This window comes from Bos mutus, chromosome 18 (assembly GCF_027580195.1).
Source record: "Bos mutus isolate GX-2022 chromosome 18, NWIPB_WYAK_1.1, whole genome shotgun sequence".
In the NCBI taxonomy this organism is placed as follows: Eukaryota; Metazoa; Chordata; class Mammalia; order Artiodactyla; family Bovidae; genus Bos; species Bos mutus.
In genome coordinates, this window is record NC_091634.1 from 36,880,193 (window position 1) to 36,903,122 (window position 22,930).

The window sequence follows — 22,930 nt, forward strand, 5'->3', positions numbered from 1 at the left end:
ACCTGCAGTTAATGTCAACGTGCCGGCTGTAAGTAAGACAGGGCATCCGGTTCTGTATCAGGACTTGGAAAGACAGATACTCCCACCCGATCCCTCTGCCCAGTCAAACATTAGGGTCTATAATGAAAGGAGATACTTGGTCAAGGATCTAGAGAAAATTTGTCCTCATCTGACCTTGCAGTCCCCCTGACCACTGCTGTCTGCGGGGCAGTCAAAGAGAAAGTGCCTCTCAAATTATGACCGGCTCTCCTATTGGGAGGGTTTTCTGGGGTTCTTAGTTAGAAATCCAACTCTATAGGAAACCATTCCACAAGAGCGACTCGGGACTTCCCTTGTGGTCCAGTGGTTAAGACTCCGCACTGCCAATGCAGGGGACGCAGGTTTGATCCTGGGTCCGGAAACTAGAATCCCCCATGCCTTGTGGCTTGGACAAAAATATAAAAACAAAAACCAGAAGAGTGACAGGCACCCTTTATTGGGCTTGCACTGGGACATCTCAGTGAGAAGATAAAACACATGAATCCATTTTTAGTAGGAGATTGGGAGTGTCCTGGTCTAGCATCCAGGACCATCTGAGGCCCAGGACCTTGGCTCTGCCTCTGGTTGAGATTCTTGACCGCCAGCCCAGTGCCTGCTCAGCAACACGAGACAGAATCCACCTGGAGCTGCACGTCCCCCTCCAGTCGGTTCATCCTCCCCTCCTGTTAAACAGGAAGAGGCAGAGAGCACCCACCCTCCTGGGATTATCTGCGGGAACCATCAGCCTGCACTGGGCTGGCTCCTGAATTTCTTTGCTCTCTCCTCCTTCCGCACCCTGGAGGGGGAATATTGCTGCTGACTCTGGAATAAAATGCCGCCTCTGTTTGGGAGACAAAGAACAGAGTGGCTCCTCCGGGTCAGCTGGCTCTCCTTGGCTGGCAGGCTCCCTGCCTCCCTGCCTCCCCCAGGCTGCTTCTGGGACATCCTCTGAGGAAGGCCGTCTGGGTCTACACCAGGAGCTGCTGTCTGCTCCGAGCCGGCATTCTGAATGTGTTTTCACTGGAGATTAAAGGACTATTTTACCTTAAAAAATCCCAAACAGCTTCCCTGCTCTGCAAGACATCTATCTCTTGAGAGGGGGTATGAGAGGGGAACAGGGCCAGGGAGGAACAGGGGGCAGCAGGTGGTGCCCTGGCTAGGGAGGCAACCTGGCCTGTGTACTCCTACTAGAGCTAGTGAGAATGTATGTGTGAAAACGGGTGTGCTGATGTGTGACAGTGCATGCATGTGCATGTGTGCTCACCAAAGCGTATGTTGTTTAGTTGCTAAGTCAAGTCCGACTCTTTTGCAACGCCATGGAGTGTAACCCGCCAGGTTCCTCTGTCCACGGGGTTTCCCAGGCAAGAATACTGGAGTGGGTTGCCATTTTCTCCTCCAGGGGCTCTTCCTGGACCTGGGATCAAACCCAAGTTTCTTGCACTGGCAGGTGGATTCTTCACCAGCTGAGCCACCTGGGAAGCCCATGAAAGTCTGTAGTGGGGTTAACAACATAGGAATGTTGCTCTGTGGAATGTGAGGAAGAGTTCAAGAGCATGTGAAGAAGCATGTACAGCATTTGTGGGAAAACAAGGGGGAAAGTCTGAACTCCATACAGGAATGTGAGTGCACATTGGAAGTGTGTGAGAATGTGCAAGTGTGCACACATACTAGCTAGAGTGTGTGTGCTAGAAAGTTTAAAAAAAAGTGTACTACTGTTTGTGAGAAACTGTGAAAGGTGGCGAAGGAGCACTTGTGAGAATTGTGTGTTAGTAGTAACTAGTGTGTGCAAAAGTTTTGTACTAGGGTTTGAGAAGGTGTGGATGAGAATGTCAGTTTAAGTGCAAAAGCATGCACGTAGGAACGAACGTTGGGATGTGTGTGAGAACTGTGAATGTGTTCATGTGGACTGACTAGAGCGTGTGTGCAAACCTGTGAGAGCCGCCTGTATTGTATGTGAGCACGTAGGACGGCTCGTGTGCGTCTGGGGTGAGCGCGCCCGTGTGCACGGGATTGTGCGGAGCGCCGGGAGACCCAGAAGAAAGGTCTGAGAGGAGCGGGCGGCCCCGCGTGAGAGTGTGAGTCTCTGTGTGTGTGCACGCGGGAGCGCGCGCGCGTGCCGCCGCCCCCCGCCGGGGTCTGAGCCGGTTGCCATGGGAACGCGCCGCGGCCCGAGTTAATCATTTCCTGTGGAAAGTGTGCGGGAGGGGCCGGAGCGGGGCGGGAGCGGGGCGGGCCAAGGAGGCGGTGGCGTGGAGCTGCCTCCCGCCGGCGGGCCGGGCCGGGCCGAGCCCCGGGCACTGCGGCGACGCCGGGATCCTGCCTCCGCCAGGCCGGTGAGTCCGGGGCTCGGGCGGGAAGAGGGAGGGCTGGGCGCTCGGGTTCCGCCCAGCCCGTCGTTCGGGGTGTCGCGTCCGGGATCCCCCTGCCCAATCCCGAGGTGGGGCGCGGGAAGGGCCGGGCCCGGGAGACCCAGACCTGCGCTATCCCGCCCCAACCCCCGCCCCCAGCGCTGTCCAGCCGGAGCCGATCAGAGCATGGGGGCGACACGTCCCCTGGAATGCGAGCAGCCTCGGGACCCCCTTTCCGATTTCAATGGCCCGGGAAAGCCGGAGATTGCCGGGGAACCGCGTGCCGGTCAGCGCCGCCCCCTCCCCGGGCCGAGGTCCCCGGGTCCGCAAGGCTCCCTTGAACGCTGCAGTTTCCAGCCCTCCCACCGCGTAGGTCCCTTGGGCAGTTGACTTTCCCCTTCGCAGGGCCGGGATGGGGTGGGCTAGCCGCAGGTTAGGAAGGAGGGCCTGGGCCGGCGTCCCCCTGGGCAGTGGGGAAATTGAGCCTTTGACAGCTGCAGCCTGGTTGGGGAGGGGTTCCCAGCTGGGAGGGCCAGCCCAAGCCACCTCTGTCAGCACCCTGTTGTGAGTTAGAGCGGAACTCTGGCGCAGTGAAGGGCCTGGTCCTGGCAGATTTTAAAGAGGAAGCTGTATTTAAATTCTCAAGTACGATTTGTCACCAGCTCCCCCCCGCCCCCCCCCACACACATTTGTCTCAAGGTTGGGGGTCCTGGCCACACCTGGCCTTTCGCCTTCTCTGGCTTTCTGTGCGCCTGAGGCTGAGCGAGCAACTCTGCTGGCCCAGGCTGTTCCCCATGCCCTTGATAAAAGTAGCCCTCTCCTTGGCCAGAGCGTCATTTGCGAAGAATGCAGTCTGAGAATGGGGCCCTGTATTTGCAGTGACTGGACTTGAGGGATGTGGGGGTAATGAGTTCTGCTTTCCTTCTGGGCACCAAGGAACAGAGGCTTTGAAATCTGGGTTGACCTGCGATACCCAGGATGTGTGACTGTGCGCAGGGGAGGTCCAGCCCTTGTCCACCCTCCCAGACCTTCTGCCCCCTCTCCCAGGAAGACGGAGACTATGTTTCCTGGGCAGTGGTCTCTGGGCAGTTGTCAAGTCTGTCCCTCAATCATTGCAGCAACCCTGGTCTGGGGGAAGGGGGCTGCACCTCTGCCACCCTGGCCTAAACATGGAGAGGTCGATGGGGCTCTCCTGCAGCCTGCCCCTGCGCTCACCCACCGCTGGACATAGGTCACTGAAACATTAAATTTGTGGGGGGGAGGGTTCTTTGTATATGTCAGTATTGTTCTTAATGCTGTGTATATGTATTGTCCAAACTTTACACCAACACTATTAAGGTAGAGTTCTCCCATTTCAAAGATGGAAATACTGAGGCTTAGAGACAAAGTCATTCTCCCAGGGTTGCACATCTACTAAGTGGCGCAGCTGGGCTCTGAACTAGCTTTTGGTCGTAACCACACCGTGCCCCCATCACCCCGTCCTATGACCTAGGTCTTTGAGTCTCCAGTCTTGGGCTGTTTGAAAGTCCTTGATGCGTTTGACTCTCACATCCCACAGACTGGTAAATTCAGCTACTTTTTCCTCTTCAGGATCTTGCACACACCCTTCCTCTTTCTTCCTGATATCTTCCTGCCTCCCAACTTCCCTTCCTGAAAGCCAAGAAATAATGTGTCCTTGTGTCCCTGCCCCTCAGGCTTAGCTGATCTCCTTAAAAGTCTTCTAGGGGCTTCCCTGATGGCTCAGCGCATATAGAATCTGCCTGCAATGCAGGAGACACAGGAGGCGCAGGTTCGATCCCTAGGTTGGGATGAGCCCTGGGTAGGGATGATCCCCTGGAGAAGGAAATGGTAACCCACTCCAGTATTCTTCCTTGGAGAATTCCCATGGACAGAGGAGCCTGGTGGGCTACAGTCCAAAGGGTCGCAAAGAGTCCAACACAACTAAGCCCAGAGGCACGTGAAAGTCTCCTTCAACCATGGAATCGACCTTCAGTGCCCTTTGCCATCTCACCTTCCAGCAGCTCAGCATGCAGGTGGAGCCTGTCTCACTCCCTCCTTCTTTACCCACTGGGCAGCTGATCCTCAGGGCAGATTGTGTGCCCAGCTCTGTGCTGAGTAGCCTGGAGAAGGGGATGTCTGGCTACATCTCCACTCCACACTGGTCTATCTCCATTTCCTCAGCGGAGCTGCCTATAGGCAGCATTAACGTCCATTCTACCCTTTGCGCCCGCAGTCCTGACCCCTGCCAGGGAGAGGGCACCCAGGAGACTCCTCCTCCAAGGTGTCTTCCTTAATCAAGGAAGGCAGAGACCAGGACTCCCTAGCCAAGAGCCTTCTTGGGTCTTCTTCAGTCTTCCAGGGCTCAGCTCTGCGAACCTCACGCAACCCATCCTTGGGCTCTTCCTTCTCTTGCCTCTCGATGCTTCAGTTGTTCCTGTTCCTCTGTTGACCCAGAATGTGCAGATCTCTCCTTTTCTAAAGTCCACATCCTCTCTTTCCCGTCCTAGCCAACTTCTCCAAAGAGAAGGAAGTGGCAGCTTCCTCTAGCCACCTTCACCCCACCTTAGACCTTCCCAGGCCTGCCCTCTGCTCTGCTCCATTGACCTTTCTTCCAATTTGATCTGTCCGTGGCATGGTTCCCTGGTAATTGACCATCCTCTCCTCACTCCTGGTCACCTCTGAGGACTCTGCACCTGTCTGTTGCTTCTGCCACCTCTGACCTTCCTTCTCCAGCTTTCCTTCCCACTCGGAGTCACCTCTGTCCTCCCTGGTTGCCTTTCATCTTGCACTACCTTTGATGATTGGATCCTCACCTGTAGCACGGTGACCCCCATCAGCCTCTCAACTCAGTGATTTCATCTCTAGCCCTGCTGTCTTCCAAGCTTTCAGTTCAGGCTTTCGTGTGCATTCCTATCAAGGCATTCACCCAGTAAGCCTTCACCAGCTGTTTGGTGTGGATGTAGCTGCTGCTCCAGGCTGGGTGCCATGGGACTCACCCTGGGGAACCGTAGAAGGTCAGGGGGAATGGACACTGTTTAAATAGCTTTAAATAGTCTGGTAGAAAGCAATCAGTGCAGTGAGGGATGGGGAGAGTGGTCTCTAGCCCAGGTGGCATCATTAGGAAATCCTTGGGTGCCTCCAACTCCATTTTAAACCCAAAGCAAACTCCACATTACCTCTCCGAGCTGACTTGGCTTCTTTCAAACATGGCACCACTTACTGTCTGAGTCTGGGACTGTAGCTTGGTGTATCACCTTAAATGCCTTCAGAGTCACTTTGCACGCAATAGGTGTTCCATAGACTTGTAAAGTAAATTATGTCTGTCTTGTTCATTTGCTCAGTGCATAAGGGCCCTATGGGGCTTTCTACCCAGACCAGTGTTTCCTACCCCCAGCCCCATTCTCCATACCACCTGGAGCCCCCTTACCTCCTGTTCTGATTGTGAAGGTTTGTTGAAGTGTTTACCTCCCTCCTGACAGGGAGCTTTGAGGCCATGTCTCTGCTGATCAAAGAGGACCCCAGGCAGGTGCCTGGCACACAGCAGGTACTGGGTAAATAAGTATTAAATGAAGAATGAATGAATCTTTGTATTTTCGAGTCCTAGCAGGGTGTCTGCCAGTCGTAGTACAGTGTGAGGGCTAGTTGAATACATGAATGAGCTGATTTAAAGAGAATTTTGATGTATATAAGCCTGACTTGTCAGGGCCACAGTCAGGGTCCCCTCATAATAGATTCATGGAGATGCTGTTGGAGGCCCTGGTGGTGCCTCCATGTGGGGCTGTGCCCTGTCTGTATGCTGCCAGGCTCCGAGGGGAGGGCTGAGATGTGGGGTCTCCAACTGTGCTGCAGGTGCACCTGGTGGGCTGCTTGCCCACCTCTGAGCCTCCCTTCTCCTTAATGAGCACCCTGAAATGGTGCTAGGCCTGTTTCATTGCGTGAGCCCAGGGGGGTCCCTGGGGGACGCTGGAATTGGGGCTTTGGGTTAACAGGTGACCCAGTCCCTTGGACCCTTGCAGATGGCAGTCTCCGATCTGCTTGGGGTTGAGGCGGGGGAAGGTGCCGGCCAGCGGGCTTCAATCTCGCTTTTCTTGCTCTCTCCGCAGGCTGCCCGGTGCCCGGAGGAGGCTACTAAGCCCCGCCGGGCCATGGTCCCGTCTCGCAGGACGTGGAACCTGGGAGCCACGCCCTCGCTGCGCGGCCTGTGGCGAGTGGGCCGGGCCGGGGAGCCCGACCCGGGGATGGCTCGCCCCGCCCCAGCCAGCCCGGCCGCCCGCCCTTTCCCACACACCGGCCCGGGGAGGTTGAGAACTGGTGAGTCCGCATTTTTAAAATGCCTCTTTATTTCCCTTCCTTCCTCCAGATACCAACGATGAGACTGGGGTTTCTCGCAAGTTCCTAGACTCAGTCAGAGCTGTCAGGTAATTACAGGGTACCGGCAGCCCGCGAGCCGGGCGTGGAGTCAGGGCGTCAATTTCTCTGGGCGCTCCTGCCCCGCGCCCGCCCGTCTGTAAAGACCGGCCCGGGACGCCGAGTTAAACGTTAACGCAGTCTGTAGCGCGGAGCGGAGAACGCGGCGGACAGCCACGCGCTCCCTGACCGGCCGGGTCGCTGTGGCTCTGTGATCCGCCCGTCCTCGGCCGAGCACTCGTGGTCTCGCCCCGGGTTCTGCCCGCAGCTGGTAAACAAGGTAGGTACAGAGCTGCCCGGCGCCCTGCGCGGTGCCGACACTTGATCCCGCCGGGGCTCTCCGGCGGATAGCGCGGAGTGGACGAAAGGCTGTTCCCCAGCGTGGCCTGGCAGAGGGTGGGTGCCATGCGCTCCTTTTAGGTGCCATCCAAGGTGGCCCCGACAGCAGGTGGGTAGTGAGGGAGTCCCCGAGTCTGGGCCCTCCCTCCCCCTGGGGGAGCTGTCAACACGGGCTCTCCTTTCTGGGTCATGTCCCCTGGCGCTGCCAACATCAAGAAGTGGGCGGCTTCTGTGATTCCCGGTGGGGGCTAGATCATCAGGCCTGGGGAGCTGCCCTTGGGTGTCTGCCAGCCTTGGCTTGGGCAGGTCCTCCTGGAAGTGTGGGGGCAGAGGGTGTGTCTTCAGGCAGGGGGCCTTCAGGAGTTTGCTGTCTGACTGCTCCTGACCTACTGGGAGAGGGCTGTAGAAGGCCAGCCTGTCTAAGTTAGCAGAGCCCTTCTGGGACATAAGGCCAAGCCCCTCCATGTACAGAAGGGAAAACCGAGGCCCAGAGTGGGCACATAGCAAGCTCCAGTTCCCTGTCTCCCACCTCACTTGTACCATCAGTGGCAGCCAAAGCGCTGCCCTCCACGGTCTGTCTCTTCTTCGGGACAGTGAGGCTGGGGTTGACCCTGGAGTCCTCCTGGGAAAGCTTGGGCTCTTGAATCAGGTGGCCCCAGTTGTCTGGAAGGAGCTGAAGATGGTCTCTACTCCACCAGATTGTCCAAAGGATTAAGACTGTAATATGAATGAATAGTATTGCTTTTCTGGCTTAAAAAAAAAAGAAAGCAAGAATTGAAAAACAAAAACATGTTATCTTGGAAAGCCAAAAAAAAAAAAAAAAAAACCACAGAAAGGTATAAAAAAGAAGACTCACCTAGAAGCTTGTCACTAAACATTTTATATAGTTCCTTCCAGTCCTGCATGTGCATATTGCTCTCTTAAATTAGTATTATGAGGCTTATATGACCATACAGACTTTTATCCACTTTTAAAATTTAAGACAAAGGTCCAATGAAATCCTGTGTGTGAAATGCCAATCATGGTGCCTGCTACTGGGTAGAGTTTTAGCCAGTATGGGTGTCCCTAGGCCCCTCTACCCGCCCCCCCCCCCCCACTTACTGCCACTTTGAGAAGAGACAGCAAGCACAAGGTGGGTTAGCACATGGGATTGGAACACTGGCTTCAGGTGACCCTGGGCATATTATTAACCCTTCCGGGCCTCCGGTTCACACCTCTCAGGGTGTCCCCTCTCCCATCCCGTCCAGCCCCACAAGCTGCGGTGGAGGGCTGGGGATTAGGGGTGAATGGGGTATTGAAGCCACAGTCAGCCCTCTCCCGCCATCCCGTGAGGGAGGCGATGTGTCAGAGACTCGAGAGGATGTGCTTTAACTGGTCCTGGATGCGCTTTTGAAGGCCGCGAGGACCAGGCCACCCAGTGTGGGGTTGCTCTTTTTGAAGGCAGGGGAGAAATTGCCACCTAGAGGCGGCTTTGGTAATGAGGTCACGGCCCCGGGGTGCACCTCCTGTGAGGATTAGCACAGCCGGGGTGGCGTCGGCTTCCTTCTGCTGCTCTCTGTAGTGGGTTGCTGGTGGGCACGTGCCAGCCCTGAGGCCACCGTGGAGGGAGAGGAAGCCGCCACCTCCGGGGGGAGGTCTTGGGCGACCTCCTGCAGAGGATCCCCTGGCGGTTTGTGGTGAAGAAAGAGCGCAGCCCCTGCTCAGCGCCAGGCCTTCCCTCTGTGCCAGGCAAGCATGTGAGGGCGTGTGAGTCCCTCCTGGCGGTGCCTGGGCCGCCCTGAGTGTGTGAAAGGGGAGCTAAGCCTCAGCTCTGGCCACTGATCCCTGGCCAGCAGCCTCCAACCAGCATCCGGCATCTCACCCGTCTCCTCTTGTCCTGGGACAGGGCGTGGAAAAGATAGCCCGGCTGGCGGTGACGAGGACTTGGGCACCCGAAGTGCAGCTCGCCCGGCCCTGGCTCAGTGCCGAGCCCTCAGCGTGGACTGGGCTGGCCCCGGGAGCCCCCACAGGCTCTACCTGACCCTGCAGGTAAGTCCAGGGGCTGTCAGAAAAGCCAGGTGTCTAGCCGGGCAGGTATGCCATGGCCCTTTGAATACCAGCCGCTGGGCTCCTCTGGGGAAGGAGGCCACGAAGGAGATGGGTCTCACACCTCCTGCCAAGCTCCTCATAGCACACCCACTGGGAGCCTGCCTACATGGGACAATTTGCTTTATTAGGTTATCTGGCGGGAAATCTCACAGGAGATGACAGGAGCTTCTCAGCCACGCCCTGACTGAAGTGTTAAAGTGGGAAATGTGGGGCCTTCAGTGAGAAGCTATTAGAAAGATGGGCAGGATTTTAGGGGAGCTGTATATTCCCACTGGGGCATATGAGTCCATGGGGGCAGCGATACTTAAATTTCCTCATTTAAAGTGAGGACTTTCCCAAAACTTGATTTCTTTTCTCTTGCAGTCATCACTGCAAGTCAGTTATCATGGGACTTTCAAAACACTGACTTTACATTTATATGTATAGTATTTGGTTGTAGAATGAAGACGTCCTAATAGCAGTAATAATATTTACTGAACGCTGGCTTTATACCAGACATTGTGGCATATATTATATGTCTCACATCAGTCCAAGACATAGTTACTGTTTTATGAGTGAAGTAAAGGAGGCTCAGAGAGGTTAAGTGACTTGCTACTGGTCACACAGCAAGCTGGGGTCTGAACATGATCAGCTTTAAAAATGGTATAAAGAACTCACACATGTGGCATGTAATATCTAGAAACTGAATGTCTCCTGTGGTCCTGTGTCTTTGAGAAATCCACTCTTAATTTATTTATCTTTTCTATACAACTACTTGATTGCGTTTATACAGTTTTTATTCTTTATTTTTGCCTTCTATTCTGTGACTAGCTCTTTCCCTCAACAGTGAGTCTTGGTGATTTCTTCATGCCTGTCAATATATAGAGAACTGTTTCATTCTTTTAAACTGCCGCATAATATTCTACTTCAGGGTTTATCTCACTGATCTTCTGTATGGTTTCTGATTGCAAAGAGCTCCTTAAACAAATACCGATGCATTTGTGCACCTAAAACTTTGAGCAATTTCAGGATAGCACAGGCTCTGCAGTTTTATTTTTGCTGTACCACACAGCATGTTGGATCTTAGTTTCCTGACCAGGGATTGAACCTGAGGCCTTTGCACTGGAAGTGCAGAGTCTTAACTACTGGACTGCCAGGGAAGTCCTTGTAATTTTTTAAATGGATGCATCTGTTAACAGATATTTTTGCAAGTGCCTACTCTATGTTAGAAGACTGTGCTGGCACACAGCCAAAAAGAGAAATAGACCCGGCAGTCTAGCAGAGAGGCCAGGATGGGCAAACATTGACATAATGGCTGAGGATGAAGGATCAGAGTTATCAGGAGGTGTTGCCAAGGCCCCTCCCCACAAGAAAGATTGTGTGTGGCAGGGGCTACCTTGAAGGGACCCATGCAGATGGAAGGCAGGGTGGGTGTGGGAGATAGGTGCCCTTTGAACGTGTGGCTTCAAGTCCTGATCTGAACATGAACCCCTTGCTTGTTGCTTCAGAGATAGTCTTGGGCTTCCTGGTTTTTCTCATCCCCTCTGGTGTGGTTCATCTGAAGATAGAACTGAATGGTCCGTTTTTTTTTTTTTTTTTTTTTAACTGTAAGTTCTGCTAGAAATGCAGGTCTGGTGCAGGAACAGTTAAAAAAACTGGAGAATCATTTTTTTTTTTTTTAATCTAACTCAAGCCATTGGTAGTTAAATCGGGAGGTGGTCAGAAACAGGCAGCCTTGAGTTGGGTGGAGGCTCTGTTCTTGAATTTTGATTATGGGCTGTTGGGTTGTGGTTGCTGCTGAGTCCTGGGGTCAGCAGATCTACTGAGGATGTGAGACGCTGCCGCCAGCCACCAGTTTCCACATGCGTGTTCTTCTGGGCTGGTGAAGCTTCGTTATGTTTATAGGAGCTTCGAGATGGGGGTTGTGAGGCTCAAACAGGGACCCAGACCCAGTGAAGTGACCTGGTGGGCTTGGTGACCTCCCCCACCAGCTTCTCAAGCAGTTAAAACCCGAGTTGCTTCGTTTGGAGGCTGCAGAAATTCCCAACCCCCAGGGGCCTGTCTGCCCTTCCTGTGGCTTGGCCAACCGGCCAGAAATAGTGTAACCTTTGCTCTGGACGGCAAATGGAAACTTCCAGCTGCCGCTGTTGCCGCCGCCAGTGACAAGGCTGCTCGTGCTGGTGTGGCAGTTGGTCAGAGGGTGGGGATAAAATTAAGTCGGCGGGAATTTTCCTAAATACGAGACATGATCACGACCGTTCCTTCTGGAGTAGAAAGTGGAGTTTCTGTTTTAAGAATGGGACGATGAAGCTTTAGGGAGGGTTAAGTAACTTGCCCGTGGTCACACAGCTCACCTGAGTCAGGCTTCACACCCAGGCCTTTCCGACTCTAGATTTGGAATATTTTTTAAATATAGCAGTTGTCTTTTTGTTTTGAATAAGGTTGGCACAAAGACACACCAAAAAGTGCCTGTAATCTCCCGTTCTGGATAGTTTCTGTTATCAAAGATAACAAAGCAGAACACCACAGATGCTTACAAGCTTAAAAATGCAAATGCCAGAAAGGTTCAGAATGAAACATAAAGCCTTTCCTTTCTCTCCACTTTCTCTTGCAACAAGTTTCTTTTGATTTCCCCAGAGTTTGCGTGTGTGCACAGTTGCTCAGTCATGTCTGACTCTTTGCTGCCAGGCTCCTCTCTCCATGGGATTCTCCAGGCAAGAATACTGGAGTGGGTTGCCATTTCCTCCTCCAGGGGATCTTCCCGACTCAGGGACTGAGCCCACATCTCCTGCATTGGCAGGTGGATTCTTTACCACTGAGCCGCCAAGGAAGCCCACCCCCCAAATTTAGATGATACCCCTGTAACATCACCCAGCCTCCAGAGGAAACCAGATTTGGAGAGGGAGGGGCAAGCCTCTTTTATTTCCATTATCCTTAAATGGGATTACACCTTACCTGTGGTTCTGTTCACACCTTACCTGTTGTCCTGTGTGAGTTGCACGTGATTTTCTCTGGTTGAAAGCCTCTTTCTGCCTCTCGCCTCATCTCCCTGCCAGTTCACTGGTCTCTTCTCTCCAGCCTTCTTTGCCTTGATTCCTCCTTCCTGGAGACAAGGTCTCATGGTCCCAGATAGCCATGCCTGCACGTGGACCATGGCCTTGCCCTGCTCGTGTGGACCTGTGTGCCCACTCCTTGGCAGTCCCAGGCTGGTGCTGTCTGCAGGGGGATGGAGGCAGCTGACGTCACGGGTTGGGGTTGTTGCCCTGAGACTGCCGTGTGCCTGTTGGGGCTGGACAGGCCTGTGAATGGTGGGTCGAGGGTACACCTGAAGCAAGCAGGCCACTGCACTGGTGACTCAGGGCTCACAGGTCGGCCAGCTGAACTTCACCTGAGGATTTCTATGTGCCCAAGAACCTTGTTTGCTGGTCCTGAGGGCCGGCTGCCAATGAGGGCCAGGGGAACTCACTGCCCTTTCTCGCTGTGAGATCTGGGCGCATTTTCTTCCGGACTCCGGGCCTCCTTGTTCCCATCTACCCACACAGTGAGGGGTGGACCGGCTAGGTCTGGGGACCTCACCAGCTCCGGGAGCATGCACCATCTTCAGGCTCCACTGGGGTCCCCTCCCCACTGCGATCCCCCCTCTTCACGTGAGGATTCTGATTGTGTCTTGGCAGCAAGCCCTGCAGGACAAGGGGTGCGAGAGCAAGAGTCAGGGGACGAAAGAAGAGAAGCCCCTGAAGAGGCAGGCGCCGGCCCCCAGGAGGGACCGGGAGGCCCAGGAAGCTGGTGGCACCATGAATGTAGAGAAAACAGGTAAAGGAAGTCTGCCCACCCGCCTGGCACAGCCCTGGCTAACACTGGTGTCGGAGGGGAGGCTCTTGTCCCCAGACATTGTCCTCCTCACCTGGAGTGGCCGCCTTGACATGGAACTCGGAGACCCCAGCCTGCTCATCCTGACTCCAGGGACACCTTCCTCCCGGTGCCGCTGGGCGCCAGCCGGTGATAAGCAGCTTTGGCCAGCACACGCTGGGGTTGAATTTCCCTGCTTTTTTGTCTTTTCCCCAGCGCCTGTCAAAAGCAGGGCAAGGGTGGCAGCCGCGAAGACGCCACCGCCTGCAGAGAGAGGCCTGACCCCCTCCACTTGTGTATCTGTGGGTCCGTCAGGGACCCAGAGGCCCTAGGACGGGGATTTGCTCTGCTGTGTCGAGGCTGGGAAAGAGGAGCTGATGGCTCCAGTCTTTTCCGGCGAGGCTGACAGTTCTGGAAGATTCTGTGGGCCCCCTTTGTGGAGTTCCCCAGCAGGAACCCAGAGCCCAGCAGCTATTGGGGAAGGGCATTCTCAAGAAGCCCGAGGGGAAGGCCAAGAGTGAGTGGGGAAAGGAGCTGGCCGTCCTCTTGTTTGCCTTCTCCTGTCACCAGAGATTGATTTGTGTCTGAACTTGCAAGGTGGAAGGAGCCACCCCCTTCTCTGAGGTTGATCCAGGGCCTCCTTCACCTGTCTGGGCCCAGCATTCATTTGGGGCCGGGTGTTGGGGTCTGGCCAGGCTGTGGAAGCAGGGCCATTGTCCAGCCAGTCCAGAGTTCTGACTCTGGTTTGTGGGTCCGGGGCTGAGCTTCCCCGAGCCTGGGTGCCCTTGAGGGGCAGTGTCCAGGCAGGGTCTCAGAGAAAGAAACTGTCTTCTGAGAATGTGGATGGACAGCTGACCTACTATGATGGTGCAGTGGTCCCTTAGCCCCCTTTTAAGTTCTCCTTTAATCGCATCTCTCCCTTCTCTGCTGTTCTCTGTTAGCTTCCTCAAGGTCTTTTCCTCCCCAGTAAATGCTCTCCAGGCCCCTTGCGGCTCCCTTGGCACATGGGCACCATGCCAAGGTTAGGATGAAGCCCCCCGGCTGTGGGCTGAGGGTGAGATGAGCCGTGTTCCAGCAAGGAGGGCTATTCCAGTCTTGTTGGGCAACACACCCGTGCACCCCTCATGGGTTCCAGGTGCCTGCCCAAGGTTGCCTCTTTGGACAAGGACCATGGTCCCTGTTTCACAAGGGAAGCCCCAGAGGGATCCTCCCACCCAGCTCTGAAGTGGCAGTGCCAACTCTTGGACCTAGAGCTGAGAGCGTTTCCTGCCACCCCATGGCAATCTGCAGAGAGCACAGGGCTGTGCTGGTCACATGCTGTCTATGGCAGCTCTGGGTGCTGGCCTGGAAGCATCCATCTGACCTCGAGCTCTCTAGAACAGAGAGCAGAAGCCTGGCCAGCTGTGTGTGACATGCATGCTGTGTCACATGCAGGCCGCTTGGCCAGAGCCCCCTGGCCAACCAGCGTTGGCCCCCGTTCCGGCTCTCCAGAAGGCCTTGAGTCAGAGCCAACCCTTGGGGTTGGGAGGAAGGGAAAGGGAGTCTGTGTGTGTAGGGCCTGCTCCTTCAATAGTGGATGTCTTCTCACTGTCCACCCCTCCTGGGCCCAGTGCTGAGCTGTTCTGTCCAGCCTGGAATCAGTGCCATCTGTGCCCCACGTTCCCGCTTAGTCCAAGAGCCAGGCTGCCGTTTCAGCTTCTCTGCCGTCTCATTGAACACACCTGTCACCTTCCTGTGGGTTGAAGCTGGGCTGTGTGACTTCAGGTGCAGATGGCTTTGTTTCTGGAGTCTGGGGTCTCCCCGCTGTCCTGCCCACACAGGGCTGCAGCTTCTGGGACCTCATGTGAGGGAGCCTGGACGCTCTGGTGCTCCGTGAGGGTGGAGGCTTGCAGCAACTCTTCACGCCTCTCTTGGACACTTCATCCTGCCTCACCTACTTTGGCCAGGACCCGGATTAGGCTGCCCAAGGTGGGAGGCAGATCCCTGCCCTTCCAGCCTCTCCTCTGTCCACTGCCCCACCCCCTTGCCAGCTCCCCACCTGCAGAGACAGTGGTCCTTCTTGGTGCCATCAAAGCAGGCTGTGATGGGCATGCCAGGCCCCATTAGCAGGTCCCAGGCCTTGATTCTGTGTCTCTGTCCTGTCCGTCTGTCTGTGTCTCTTCTGCTGGTGACAGGATGGTGGAAGGCGGAGACCCCCCGCCCACCCCAGTATTTATCCCTCCCTCTTGCCTGTGTGGTCCCTGCACTCAGTCCCACAGGGGTTGCCTGGGAGCGCGCTTGGTGATGTTTCTGCTTGTATGCTGCTGCGTTTGTTCCTGTGTCCTGGTCTGTCTGTCCCTTGCGCACGCACACCTCCGCCTGCTCTCTCTCTCTGTGCAGTGATCACTCCCTGCGGAGGGCAGGGGCCAGGCTGGTGAGCCCCCACCTCTCTTCTCTACTCTGGAGAAGGTTTGGGGCGTAAAGAAATCATTTTCCACCAAGGATAGTGTTTTCCGGGGAGACAACAGCGGTTGCCAGAGGCACATCTTTCTCAACTGCAGGTCCCTGCAGGCTGGCCATGGAGAGGATATTGCCCATCAAACCTAGAACATAGGCTTTGGGGGAGTAATGAGTGGAAGTTGCTTTCCTGACTCCTGGTCCAGGCAGTTCTACCCACCAGAAACTTCCCACTAAAGTGGCTTCCTCCAAGGCAGGCCCTGGAGACCCCCCCACTAACCCACCAGCACCCGCTAACTCCCGCTGCTGCCCCAGCCCTTGCCCAGCTCCTTTGTCCCCTCTGCTTACATCCACTCCCCATCCCCATGGTCCATCCTGCCATGACAGGCCCCCTGTCCTCAGCCAGGCTGAGGCCTCTGCTGCCCCGCTGATCAGCCGCTACTTTGCTCATAGGTGGGAGGCCCTTTGGCAGCGGGAGGTGCTCAAGCCTGTCGGGGTCACCCAGTGCCGCCCCCGTGGTACATAGGATGGTGGAGGCCATGTCCCAGCTGCGGGAGGAGAAAGCCCAGCTGCAGGAGGAGCTGGTGGCCCTGCGGGAGAGGCTGGCTGTCCGCGACAGTGAGCAGCAAGCCGCGTCCACGCAGCTGCAGAACCAGGTATCTGGGGAGGGTGGGACGGGCTGAGGCCACTGCCCACCGTGGAACAGGTCAGAGGACATCGCCCAGGGTACCTGGGACCCTCCAGGCCACCCGCACAATGGACAGATGGGGTCTCCTCCCCTGGCTTGGGAACACATGGAGGCCTGGGCCTCCCGTCCTGGTCTTCCACGTGCCGTTCCTCGTGGTTACCAGGGGGCCAGATCCGCATCTCCATGAGTGACAGGCAGCATGTGTAGACGTGGGCGGAGCAGGAAGGCGCAGGGATATTCCTGCTCTGAGGCTGGTGCTGAGTCCGCTCCATCTTCTAAGTTGGCCTGGCTCGGGCAGCCCACATGGACCAAACTCATCGCAGAGGTCGCCCCATGGAAAACTGGCAGGAGAAGAGAGGCTGGGGTGTGTACCAGGGAGAGAAGGGAGCTCACAAATCTCTGGGAGCCAGAGAAAGCAAAGGTTCATGCTAGCCAGTGTTGTCTCCTGCATTAGCTGGCCAGGAGGATGCTGGGGATGCCACAGGCCCTTTGGGCTGACCCCCTGGCCTTCCCCCGAGTGCCTGGCCAATTCACTCCTTCCCACCATCATGTGGGCCCCGAGGCCCCTTTCCTAGGGCTCAACTCCCCACTCTAATCGTCAGTGTCTCTCAGGCCTGAGTCTGACCTTTCCCACTTCCCCAAGCTCCCCAGCCCTGTCTGCACACCATCTCCGTGTTGGAACCTGTGCCTGCGCTCCCGGGCCTGACTCTCTGTAGAACGCCCTGCCTTCAGGTGGACCAGCTTCTTTCTCTGTGATTGCCCAGCCTGTGGATCTTCTGTTCCTCATTACTGGATGCCGTGACTTGTTCTCAGTTCCGGGGGCAGCGGATTATTTTCATGCACTTTTATTTATTTTTTTATTTTTGGCCGCACTAGGTCTTCGTTGCTGCATGTGGGCTTTCTCTAGTTGCGGCCAACGGGGGCTGTTCTTCCTTGCGGTGCACAGGCTTCTCATTGTGGTGGCTTCTCTTGTGACGGAGCACAGGCTCTAGGTGCGCTGAGGTTCAGTAGTTGTGGCCCACGGGCTTAGTTACTCTGCAGCATGTGGATTCTTGTCCACTGCGCCACCAGGGAAGTCCTCATGCACTTTCCAGATGCAGCGTTTTGGAAAAATGCTTATAAGTGTATCCTCAGGCTCTCTCTGTCCTGACCACCTGTCCTTTGCTGAGTTGGGTGGGCCTCCCTGGGGCCTCCCTGGTGCCCAGTCTGTCTGTCTCCTCGTACATTGACCCCACTGTTTGCTGCCCTGGGCTGGTGTGCCCCACTCGTGGGAGCTCTTCATGGCAGGTGTAACACACCAACTTTGTATCACCGTTACCTCCTGCCTTCCTGCCTCAGATGGCTGCTGGGTGCCTGGTCTGTACAGGCACCCAGCTGAGCAGTGGGGGTGCCCAGGTGGACAGGCATGCCTTGGCCTGTGGCAGCTGCAGTCTAGGGGAGGACAGACATTTGTCACTTGCATTTATGTAAAGGTGGGAGAGTAACGAAGTCTCTGCTGGCGGGCGCACACAGAGGGCATGCGGGCCCTTACCAGATGCCTTTGTCAGGGAGATCAGGACCTGTAGCGGGGAGAGCTCCTCCTTCCCCGACTTCCCTTGGTTTAGTTTGTCTGGGCACTTCACTTTTGAAACAAGTTTTGTTTTTTGAAGAAGTTTTCTGAGATAGAATTCACATTCCATAGAACTCATCCGTTTAAGGTATACAATGGATGGTCTTAAGTATATTAAGGTGATGATGCATCCATCACCACTGTCTAATTTTAGAACATTTTTGTCACCCTTCAAAGACCTATTAAGTCACTCCTTATGTGCCCTTTCCCCCAACCCCTGGCAACCACTGCCCAGCTTTCTGGGTTTTTAAAAAATCTTTTGGCCTCACCGCATGGCATGTGGGATCTTAGTTCTCTGACCAGGGATCAAACTTGTGTCCCCTGCATTGGCAACATGGAATCTTAACCACTGGACCACCAGAGAAGTCCTGTGCCCTGCTTTCTGTTTATATGGATTGATATTTTCTGAACATTTCATATAAATGAAATAATATGTGGCCTATTGTGACTTTAAACAAATGTTTGTGTGTGTGCATGCTAAGTCTCTTCTGTCATGTCTGATTCTTTGTGACTCTCATGGACTGTAACCCACCAGACTCCTCTGTCTTTGGGATTCTCCAGGCAAGAATACTGGAATGGGTTGCCGTGCCCTTCTCCAGGAGATCTTCCCAACCCAGGGATCGAACCCACATCTCCTGTGGCTCCTGCATTGCAAGCAGATTCTTTACCACTGAGCCACCAGGGAAGCCCCTAAATGAATGTTTAAGAAACATTTTTTTTTCCCTTTAATTAGCAAAATTGACTTACTTTTTAGACGGGAAGCTGAGTGTTAAGCATCTCAGCCTTTTTGGTGTCTTTGAGCTGCAGCTTTCCAGGCAGTCCTGACCCCTTCCCTTATCCCAGCCTCCACTCCTCTGGATGATCTGGAGAATTCAGAATGGTTCCCGGTCTTGGGTCATGTTTTATTCCTGCAAGCTCTTGTCTGAAAAAGTATCTCAGGAGGTGCGCCTGAAGGTTCAGGTCTCTGAATCACTCTTGGAAGGGTCTCACCCTGTGGAGCTGAGAGGCCCGGAGTCCCATCCACGTCCTGACTTTGGCACTGCTCATCAGCTGTGTGACCTTGGGTTAGTTAATTACCACTCTGCACCTCAGTTTCCTCATCTGTAAAATGGACATAATAACAGTATCTGGTGAGAGGACCAGTGTTATTGGTGTCACCGCCATCAGTACCCTCACTGTTACTGGGAGGAGTGTTGGATTTGGAATCACGTGCGCAGGGTTTGAGTACTGGCTGTGCAGCTGTAGTAAGTCACTTCCTGTCTGAGTCTTCATTTACCCATCTCTAAACTGGGTCTAATAGATGTTGCTTCATGGTTACTGAGCAGCTCAGTTGTGAAACTGGACAGAAGAGTGGACCATAAACTGTAAAATGCTGTGCCTCGTGAGGTGTCACATCTGTGTGCTCTGGTTTCCTGTCAGCCTCACTGTGATTTGACACAGATTGACCTTCTCGGTTTTTCTATATGTTGCTTCTCTAAGAAAAGCCCACCATGGAGTACCCTCCACCTCATTCTCAGGATGCCTCCTGGTTCCCATTCTTGTCCAGACTTGTCTTTGAACTCAACTGGCTTTGCCATGTTGCTCTTCCTGAAAAGCCACGTGGCCTAGTAGTTAAGACTGAGGGCTCTGCAGGGGCTCCAATTCTAGCACCAGCACTTAATAGTCCAGTGACCTTGAGCAAGATTAACCAAGGCTTAATCTCTTGGGACCTCAGTTTTTCCTCCTGTAAAATGGAGATAATAATAGTATGTACCTCAGAGGATTGAGGGGTTCAAAGTAAAGATCTAATCAAGAAATCATTGCCAAATCTAATGTCATGAAGCTTTCTCCTTGTTTTCTTCTAAGAATTTTATATATAGTTTTAGCTTTTGTGTTTAGATCTTTGATCCATTTTGAGTTAATTTTTGTATATGGTGTTAGTAAGTGTCCAGCTTCATTCTTTTGCGTGTGGATATCATTTTCCCAGCACCACTTGTTGAAAAGACTATCCTTTCCTCATTAGAAATCTTAACACCCTTGTCAAAAATCAGTTGACCAGATATATGAGGGTTTATTTCTAGGCTCTCTGTCCTACTCCATTGGTCTATATATCTGTCTTTATGCCAATTCCACACTTTTTGGTTTATTGGAGCTTTGTTGTAAGTTTTGAAATCAAGGAGTGTGGGTCTTCCAACTTTATTCTTCTTCAAAATTGTTTTTTTTTTTTTTGAAATCTTCTGAGATTTCATATGAAGTTTGGGATGGACTTTTCTATTTCTGCAAAAAATGTCATTAGGATTTAAATAGAGATTGCATTGAATCTATAGATTGCTCTGGGTAGTGTTGACATGTTAACAATATTGTTTCCAAACTACGAATGCAAGATGTGTTTCCATTACCATTATCATCTTTAATTTCTTCCAGCAACGTTTTATAGTTTTTAGTGAACAAGGTTTTGCCTCCATCGTTGCTTTATTTCTACATATTTTATTCTTTCTGATGCTATTGTAAATGAAATTGTTTTCTTAATTTCCTTTTTGTATTGTCCAGTATTCGTGCATAGAAACACAACTGATTTTTAATGTGTTGTATCCTGCAACTTGGCTGAATTTATTAGTTCCAGTTGGCCTGATTTTTTTAATGCTCAAGTTAGTTGCCACCATTTAAATCTTAGTTAAGTTCGTATAAAAACCTCAGCTTCCTTTTTTTTTGTCATAAAATATCGGAAGATGTGGCACCTCTGGGCCGACATTCCCACATGGCAGCCACTGCCTGCAGCCCAGTAGCCACTCCTGCCTTTGCTGGAAGGGAGCATCCTTCAGTGAGCCCCAGCCTGTGCCACCTTTGCTGCCCCGTGCCCTGCCTTTCAGCTCACTCAGGCATTCAACACTCTTCTATATGTGTTTACTGAGCACCTACTGTATACCAGGTGCCATTCTAGGCACTGGGAGTACACCGCTGACACAATAGACAAATATCTCTGCATATCTGAACTTTCATTCTGTTAATAGAACTCATTACGGTGCTGGGCCCTGTCCTAAGCACTTTGCATATATGTTATCTCTTGTAATCTGACTTAATCCTCCAGACCTCCTCGGTAAGGTAGCCTCACTCTACAGCCAAGGATATGGAGAGAGGCATGGTGGACTTGAGACATATCCATGGTTGTCCGGCACATTAGGGCAATGTCTGTATTACAAAGCTGGGCAAGTCCGGCCTGAGAGTCCATAATCCCAGTGACCCTTGGTGGCAGAGAACTCACATGTGAAAACCCAGCAGTAGAGGCAGGGTGGGTGGACGTAGCCAGCCAGGCTTGGTCATTGGTCACATATGTAGGCAGCCAGGAGTCAGGTCTCGTGGAATGGGGAGTGTGTTGGGGGCAAGACAGTATGCTTCCCGGGGCTGCCCCTCAGGCCTCTGGACTGTTTCCTTGGGGCTGTCTGGATTGCAGGCCCTCTCATTTTCCCAGCTCAGGAATCCCTTGGTCTCGCCACTGGGACAGCCCTCCGTTCCTCCGAAGACAGCTGATGATGGAGGGCCAGGCTTGGTGGGAGGTCGAGGGTAGGTAATCAGTAGGTTGTCTACATTGAGAGGAGCAGACAACTGGGAAAACGCAGACCAGCTCGAGCAGCCCCACCCTCTGCTGAGCCTGCTTCTGCTGGGAGATGTAACTATGGGTTGGCGTCAGGTCAGCAGACGGGCCCCATCTCCCAGGTCTCCCCTGAGGCTGCCCTGCACCAGGCCTGTGACTCAGTTTCTCTGGATGATGAGACTGAGCTCAGGCAGTGTGTGTATGTTAAGTCGCTTCAGTCATGTTCGACTCTTTATGACCCATGGACTGTATTTCCTCTGGGATTCTCCAGGCAAGAATACTGGAATGGGTTGCCATACCCTCCTCCAGGGGAACTTCCCAACCCAGGGATCGAACCTGTGTCTTTTATGTCTCCTGCACTGGCAGGCAGATTCTTTACCACTGGTGCCACCTGGGAAGCCCCAGGGAGAATGTTGCACAAACTCAGCCTGGTCCCTTCTCAGCCTGGGGTTGCCTGCGTGCTGTTCTGGGGTCGTCATGGCAGCCTATTAGGAGCCTGCTTGGCCTTCTGGCTGACTCTTTGAACCCTCTTTGTGTACAGATGCTGGTATGGTGGCTGATTCAGAGCTGTGCTGGGTGGGTGGGCGGGGGGGCCTGTGGGGCCCCCTCCAACAGGAAGCTCTGCTTCCTGTTGGGTCAGGCTCACCCTCAGCTCCCCGTCTCTGCTCTGAGCCTGCCTCCTGTCGCTGTCTCCATTGCCCACTGTTTTCCCTGACTCTGAGGGACTCACCTGTTCCACTTCCCAGGCTGGGAGAAAGCTGCCATCTTCCCCGTGGCCCCCCCGCTAAAGCTGAGCCCTCTTTGTGGTGGGCAGGGATCCTGCGCCTGGGCAGCACGTGTTCTTCACTCCCAGGCCCCTAGTGGAGCTGGCCAGCTAGGGCGCAGCCACCGCACGCCATGGGGTGGTTGCTGCCTGACCAAAGGTGTTGGTGTGTCCCCCACTGCCCGACACAAGCCGGGAGAGGACGAGGGTCTCACATCTCTGACAAGAGGGGCCTTTTACAGCCTCTTCCTCATGCCCCACCTCACCCCTAGCCTGGGCCCCCAGGGCAGCCTCTGCCTTTTGGGGGTACCCCTCTGAAATTCCAGACAGAGGCTTGGTGCTCCTAGAGTTCCGATTGTGATGTAAGAAGAGAATAGGAACTGGGCTGCAGGCAGGTGGCAGGTAAGCATCCTGACCACCCCCCTCAGGTAAACACTGGAAACCCCCACTTTCTCTGCACTGGATCTGAGTGCCAGTGGTGTCGGGGACACACGAAGTCTGAGCACCCCCAGCCCGGCGCCAGGGAAGCAGTCTGTTGGGGCACCAACTCTGTGCAAGTGGATCTTACTGGGTGATTTCTGAGGAAGGGAAGGGAGGTGGGAGACCCCAACCTTTCAAAACGAGGTGGACTCCCACCTATTTCAGGGTGGGAGGAGTACAAGAGAAATATATATTCTTTGAGACTTAAAAATTACTGCAAAGTGCTAAACGCCTGTCAAACATAATCCTGCTATCCAGCACCCTCTACTTTCTTGTATTACAAATCCAATTTTGTTTTTGTATTTTTCTTTGACTTAATACATTGAGGAGCCATTCCCTACATCATTTCAAATTC

General features: G+C 53.8%; 1 protein-coding gene across 6 annotated transcripts in view; it reads left to right on the top strand.

The window, feature by feature from the left end:
• The first annotated feature begins 2,199 nt into the window (after nucleotides 1-2,199).
• The window catches only part of KIFC3 (kinesin family member C3), a 34,828-nt gene continuing 14,097 nt past the window's right edge, over nucleotides 2,200-22,930 (top strand). The window contains exons 1-5 of one of the 6 annotated variants that reach the window (XM_014479462.2): nucleotides 2,200-2,351; nucleotides 6,470-6,677; nucleotides 8,998-9,140; nucleotides 12,854-12,992; nucleotides 15,918-16,120. In XM_014479462.2, coding sequence (XP_014334948.1) covers nucleotides 6,512-6,677; nucleotides 8,998-9,140; nucleotides 12,854-12,992; nucleotides 15,918-16,120 — 651 coding nt within the window. In that variant the 5' untranslated portion in view covers nucleotides 2,200-2,351; nucleotides 6,470-6,511. Of the gene's footprint in view, nucleotides 2,352-5,845; nucleotides 5,911-6,469; nucleotides 6,678-6,726; nucleotides 7,054-8,997; nucleotides 9,141-12,853; nucleotides 12,993-15,917; nucleotides 16,121-22,930 lie in introns of those variants that run through there. The other 5 variants (XM_070388355.1, XM_070388354.1, XM_070388356.1 and 2 more) reach the window with 5 other exon arrangements.